The sequence below is a fragment of the Elephantulus edwardii genome, unplaced genomic scaffold (genome assembly GCF_000299155.1).
Source record: "Elephantulus edwardii isolate Elephantulus edwardi_28Jun2011 unplaced genomic scaffold, EleEdw1.0 scaffold00654, whole genome shotgun sequence".
Taxonomy (NCBI): domain Eukaryota; kingdom Metazoa; phylum Chordata; class Mammalia; order Macroscelidea; family Macroscelididae; genus Elephantulus; species Elephantulus edwardii.
In genome coordinates this window covers 11964-18808 of record NW_006400404.1, presented here as the reverse complement: position 1 = coordinate 18808, position 6845 = coordinate 11964, and the positions used below count along the sequence as shown (strand labels likewise).

Genomic DNA, 6845 nt, shown 5'->3' with positions numbered 1-6845 from the left:
TAGTGCACAGCAGCTTTCTTCAGAGTACCAAACTCAGTAAATAACTCCTGAATGTCGGCGTCCGACACCCCGAAGTTCAGGTTGGACACCAGCAGCTTCCCGCCCGTCTCCAGGCAGTTGCCGCCGCCGAAGCTGCTGTCGAACAGGTGGTGTTGCCATTTGTCTGGAAGCTGTTTCAGCCAGCTGTACGGTGCCGGTCGGTTCGTACCGCCTCCTCCAGCTGCACCGCGGGCGATGGCCCGGTTCCAGATGGGTCCGCAGCCTCGGTTCACTCTCGCGGCGGCCTGTACTTCGCCGCTGCGGGCCCCTTGAGACCCGGCTCTGCCGCGTCCCTGGTCTCCGCCGAGGCCACCTCTCTCACTCCGGTTCAGTTTAATGATGCCGTCCAGAGACATGTCAATTTTGTCGGCCATGGCTACGCGGAGTCTGTCTGGCTCTAGCCAGCTTCAGAGAAAACTAAGTAGTACCTGAAGCACTTGCTACAGAAGGTATGGACTGAAGCTCACCATCAAGAAAACAAAGATTCTCACTGCTGGACTGATTGACAACATCACGACAGATGGTGAAGGGAATGAGGTCATTAACGGTTTTAGTTTGCTTGCTGTCACAGTAAACAGTTCTGGTACCAGCAGCCAGGGAATCAAAAGATGAATTGCATGGAGAAATATCCCTGCTGTCAGGAATCTCTCCAGAGAACTTAGGAACACTGATTTCAGTCTGGATCTAGACTATAGTCTCCAGTTTGATTCAGGACATAGTCTTCTCACTTACTTGCTATGTGCCAGAAAGCTGGACAATGACTAGGGTTGCTAGAAGGGGAATTGAGACCTCTGAGATGCGGTACTGGAGAAGAGTATTGAATATACCATGGACTATACGCTAGGAGAACATATAGGTTCATCCTAGAGAGTGTGAAACTCCTTGGAGGCAAGGATTCAGAAGCTTTGTCTGACATACTTTGGACATGTTGCCAGAAGGGAACAGTCCTTGAGAGAGAGAAGTCATGCTATGGAGAGTGGATTGACAGCGCTAGAGAAGAATACCCTCAATGAGATGGATTGATTCTGTGACTGTGGTAAAAGGGATAGGTGTCTCAGAGACAATAAGGATGGCACAAGGTAGAGCAGGGTTCAGTGCTGTTGTACATAGGCTCTCTATGGGTCGCAGGTCAGTTGATAGCACATAACAAGAACAACATCTCTTTATTTGAATTTGTGTAGTTAATGCATTTTTTATAATGTTGTTTTGTTGTTGTTGATTTCCGTTGTCTGGAGCCCGACTCATAGCAACTCTATGAACAAAAGGCCTGAAGCATTTTTGTAACTATTGTCATTTTAAAAGTATTATTTTTTAATAGAAAATAGAAAACTACTAACTTTCAAATTCATTTCACAGAAAAGAAACAAGAAATCTATGTCTCTTATCAATTTATTTAAAAATCAAAAGCATCGTAAGAATAGTAAGAATTCCACAACTGCTATATTGTATTTGAAAATCTCATTGTTCTATTGGTTGTGTTAAAATGTAATTGTACCACACACACAGACGGGGGGGGGGCCGGAGGGGAAACAACAACAACAACAAAACATGATGAAACAAAGCACATTCAAGTCACAAAAACCAAAATTCCCAGATCAAAATTGCCAGCTCAGTGGAAGGATCTTGTGATAGGCAAGTCCGCACTGTAATCTGCTGCCAGCATTAGCCTGGATGAGGATCTAATCAAGGTGAGGCTTTTCTTGGAGATCGGTTGTATGTGGAGTAGCTAGTACAGTGCACATTCATCCCCTCTGTTGTTCACCACCTCCCATGATCCATCTGCGTAGTTTCTGAACAGTAAGTGATTCCAGGTTTTAAATAGTTTGCAAGTTAATCAGTCTCTATACTTTATCATCTACCAGTAATTTTTCAATAAATGTATTTTAATTCTTTAAAAAAAAAAACAACAACACACCAAATGCAACTCTATAACATAATCTCTCTCACAGACTAATCCCCAACACGTCACTTGTTATAATCCAATTATCCTCAAGATTGTGTTTCTTCTGAGTAACCAATCAATTTACTAAGGGGTGTGGCTAAGCCCAAGATATATATTCCCCATCATTTCCTGCATTTACCACAATCAGATGGAACGTGGAGCCCGTGAATTTGGAACCCTATTGTTTACATCGCTGTGTGAGTAATTTTCTCATGATAATAAGTGAACACACTGCTTTTGGTTTCATTTTGTCTAGTTGCTAATATATGCTAGAGTTGAACTGTCTTCTTATGTGGTTTCCAAGGCTGAATTTTTTTGTCAGAACTCACTTGCACATGCTTTCCTTAGAGTGTTCAATAGGATCCTGTTAAGTACTTTTACATAAGCAGCTGAGCAACTTACTGTACCATCAGGCTCTTTACAACATTTCTTTGAACATTGTTAGGTGTCATTGAGTCAATTAGCCTCAAGGAAACTCTACTATGCACAATCATTGAAAATGCCTTGTTTTATGCCATCCTTACAGTCACTGACATCGATGAATGTTTAATATTTTTCACTAACACCAAGATTCAAGGGTATTAATTCTTCCCCAGTTTTCACTATTCATTTTCCAATTTTTAGATACTTGGGATGTTATTAGGGGGCTCTGATGGCTTAGTTGTAAGGAGCTATGCTCTCACCCCAAATGCACGGTGTTGGATATTCCCAGCTCTTCTAGAGGAAAAAGAGGAGTAATCTCCTCCGATGCAATTTACCGCCTCTGAAATTCAACTAAAAGGTCAAAAATGAATCAGTTCTGACTCAGTGGTTCTAAAAACCATATATAAAGTCATTAAAAATATGTCTTGGGTCAAGCACTTCTTTCTCTTTAAATAGATCCTTGACATTACACTTCCACATGAGGCATAACTTTTGAAATCTTGACTTCTGTTACCAAGGAAGGTCATTGAGAATCCAGGTAAAATCAAATCCTTCACAATTCAATCTTTTCTCCATCTATTATGGCATTACCTATTGGTCTAATGGAAAGGATTTTTGTTGTGTTGATGTGGAAATTTAATCCATACTGAAAGCTGAAGTCTTTGACGTTGTTCAGTGAATACTTCAATATCTGAGAAGTCCTGTCATTTGTAAAACAAGTTCATGAGTCTTCTTCTGTTCCTGAAGTTAAATTCTTCTTACATATTCTAACATCTCGAACTATTTTTTTTCAACAAACAAGTTGGATGGGTACGGAAAAATCCTAACTCCACTCCTGATTTGAAACTATTTTGTGTTCTCTTGTTATGTTTATATATTTGCTTCGTAGTCTACGCATAGCATTTGCAAAAGTACAATAAGAGTTCTTGAATTCCTATTCTAAATGTTATCCACTCCTTGTCCTGATTCACACAAGCTGCCTTTGAACATCAATAAAACACAGGTAAATGTCTTATTAGGAAGAAATAGATGACATCAACACTCAATAAATCCTTTCTTTCATAGCCTTCCTTGAATCCTGTTTGAATTTCTGATTGTTTCTTATTGATATACTATTCCATAATTTTTCCACATTAGTTTTAATTTTGGTTTAAAACCTAAAGACAACCATCTGTTCTGTTATTTATGTAACTTGAAACTAGGTCTACATCTTCATTCCCCAAATTTGCCAACTTCTTTCAGTTATTGGGCAGCATATGAATCACCAACATTCAGCGCCCCCCTTCAAAAAAAATTAATCATCTTCAGATAGGATAGGCTAGTGTTTTCATTGCTGGTGATTCAACAACATGCAGAATCCCCACTGTACAAATTGCATTAGCTAATCTTCAGCTTAAACTTAAACAAAACTAAAGACATCAGGGAAAGCCAATTAAATAAAAGAATTATACTTTTGTTCTCTGAATTCTTAATAATCATCAACAAGTTTTTTAAATTTTGTTTTATTATTATTGTGTGTGTGTGACGTCATATCAAATCTGATTGGTACAGGAGATTGACCCTCTTTTTCCAGCAGAGCATCTTGTGGCTTTGAACCAGGTACCTCTGGGATGCAGTGCAGCTTCTGGCCACTAGGCCAATAGCGCTCCCTCATCAGCAAGTTTTCACATGTAGATGATATTCCTTGCATTGTCCAATAAATTCTGTTCTCTAATGGATCACTTCTTTTTGGATTGGAAACAAATATGGATTTCTTCTAGTGAGTTGAACAGGAAGCTGTTACAAATTTGTTGGCATAGACTAGCAGACAGTGCTGGTGCACACTGATGGAATACCAACTCAAGCGTCTCAGTACACACCTTACTTGGTAGTCCCTCGATCACTGGGGCCTTCTTTTTTTGCCAGTGTCTTTGGTATAGCTTTGCCTTCTTTTAGTTACCACTTGTTTTTGACCTTATAATGGTTTGTGTGCACCAAAATTATTTTGAAAATATGACTCTATTTTCAACCACCTTTTCTAAAAAAAAAGCAAACAAAAAATTCTTCCTGCATCACTCAGAGTTTTGCCCGTAGAACCCTTCCATTTTGAAACTCAAGTCTTGCATTGATTTAGGATTGCTTTGTTTGTTTGTTTGTTTTGTTTTGTTTTTCCACTTGAGAAATGTCGTGTACTTTCTTTCCCTTTTTGGTTTTCTAACTCCAGCGGGGATGGTGAAGAGCCTGAGATTGTTCACAGCTTTAGTTTGCTTGGCTCCACAGTCAACACTCTTGGCACCAGCAGCCAGGAGATTAAAATGCACATTGCCATGTGAAAATCTGCTGTTAGGGACCTTTCCAAAGTACTGAAGAGCAATGGTGTCTCTCTGGAGACTAAGGTATGTCTGATACAGGCAATGGTCTTCACAATCACTTGTCATGTATCAGAGAGTTGGAAAATGACCAAGAAGGATAGAAGGAGAATTGATGCCTTTGAACTGTGGTGCTGGAGAAGAGTATTGAGAATACCATGGACTGCTAGGAAAACAAACAGATTTGTCCTGGAAAGGGTTAAACTGGGTGACTCCTTTGAGGCAAGGATTCTGAGGCTCTGTCTAACATACTTTGGGCATGTTGCAAGGAGAGACCCGTCCTTGGAGAAGGACATCATGCTTGGGAGGGTGGAGAGACAGCGCAGGAGGGGAGGGCCCTCTATGAGGTGGATTGATTCAGTTACTGTAATAATCGGGATGGCAGTGTCAGAGACAGTGCGATTGGCACAGGACAGAGCAGAGTTTAGGGCTGTTGTACAAAATGTCGCTATGTGTCCCAAGTGACTCGACAGCACATAATAAGAACAACAACCACTCCAGGTCTTTTCACATTTCCTTCAATACTTATCTTCTCAATCTGTCCTGTGACATCTTCTGTTCATTCCTCTCCTTCAGCATTCTTTTTGTTTAAGTTTCTTTTTTCTACAGTGAAAGTTATAGAGTCTCTTCTGAGGTCTTTTTTTACCTTTTCTTTCTCCCTTGTCTTTGTAGTCACCTTTGTTTTCTTCATGAATGATGTCCTTGAAGTCATTCTAGAAATCTTGTTTTCTTGGCTCCTTAGAGTGAAATGGCTCAAGCCTATTCTTGAGATGGTTTTAAGTTGGCGTATTTTCCTGTTTTTGGGCTTGTTTTAATATCCCTCTTCAATCTGAGGATGCAAAAGAGTAGATGATCTATTCCACAGTACACCCTTAGCCATGTTTGCCAAGTGAAATTTATTCTTCTGAATACATGTGTTTTATTCCTGGTTTTACTGCTCTAGAAATTTCAAACTGATGCAATGTCTAAGCAGCTGCTGACTGTTGAAACGATATTTTAGAAAGTCTTTAAATTCTTCATTTTTTTTTCAGAGTGATTGTTGTTTCAAGAAACAGAGATACATCCCTGAACCTGCTTCCACGCGTAGGCCAAGGAATTGGGAAGACTGTTTCTAGTCAGCTGGCTGGAAGATTCTTATGTGTATGTCAAATAAAGACAATCCAACAGAGTAAGAAAATTACTAACATTTTATTAAACTATAATGTACCTAAAACCAATGTCTAAATTTAAATAATAATAGTTTTTCTAATAGACATATTGATGTTAGCCTATCACTGTCAGTTTTTCAAATTAGGGTAGATAGAGAAGTGTTGTTTTGAGAATGAATGCAGAACCACTCCTTTTTTACTTTTATTTCTGGCACAGTAAGTATATAGAATTCTCTAATTTAAAATCATCAACAACAATCAATGTCATTTCTCTAATGCCCTGTTGTTTTTGTGTACCACCAATGGAACCAATCCATACCTAATCCTCCAGCAGGATTTCAGTGGTAGTAAATTACACAGGAGAAGATTGTCCATCTTTGCTTGCAGAGCAGATGATGATAGATTTGAACTAGGTGCCTTTTGGTAAGGGGCTCAGCTCCTTACCTTTAGACCAGCAGAGGTTCTTGAGATGTCGAAATTCAAGCAATACTTATAATTTTTTAACAAATTGAAATGTTCCTAGGTCTATACTTTATATATTCCACACTACAGTAATTAGCTACCATTTGTAGCTTTCTTTGTCTCATTTTGAGAAAGTCTAAATTGAAGAGGGAAAGTTGGAGGTATTAGATTTGACATTCGTTTGCTTTCCCAGATCAGTTCCACTCTGTCCTACATATTGGCTCTAATTTAGATTTGACTTTATTTTCTTTTTGGTTTAAGTGGAAGACAGTTACAAGGATTGTTTTTAGGAGGTGAAGGTTTTCACTGCAGGTTGAAGACAAGTAACAGTTAACACAACAAACATTTAAATGTTATAGAATTCTAATTGTATTCTTTCTGTCTCGAGGTAGAATTAGAATATTAATTCTCAAGCACTGGTCAGAAAACAATCCAGAAGTCAGTTTTCAGTTTCAGTTCTTGTTTTGATATACTATTCATTAG

At 39.1% G+C, this 6845-nt stretch overlaps 2 protein-coding genes across 2 annotated transcripts in view; one reads left to right on the top strand and one right to left on the bottom strand.

Moving 5' to 3' along the window:
- LOC102846806 (nucleolar transcription factor 1-like) overlaps positions 1–413 on the bottom strand; it is a 29222-nt gene extending 28809 nt beyond the window's left edge. Inside the window, exon 1 of the mRNA XM_006903408.1 lies at positions 9–413. Within this exon, the coding sequence (XP_006903470.1) occupies positions 9–413 (405 nt within the window). The remainder of the gene's footprint in view (positions 1–8) is intronic.
- Positions 412–6845, top strand: part of LOC102846404 (putative upstream-binding factor 1-like protein 1-like) — a gene marked incomplete at its 3' end in the record, with an annotated part of 8097 nt that continues 1663 nt past the window's right edge. The window contains exon 1 of the mRNA XM_006903407.1: positions 412–463. Coding sequence (XP_006903469.1) covers positions 412–463 — 52 coding nt within the window. The remainder of the gene's footprint in view (positions 464–6845) is intronic.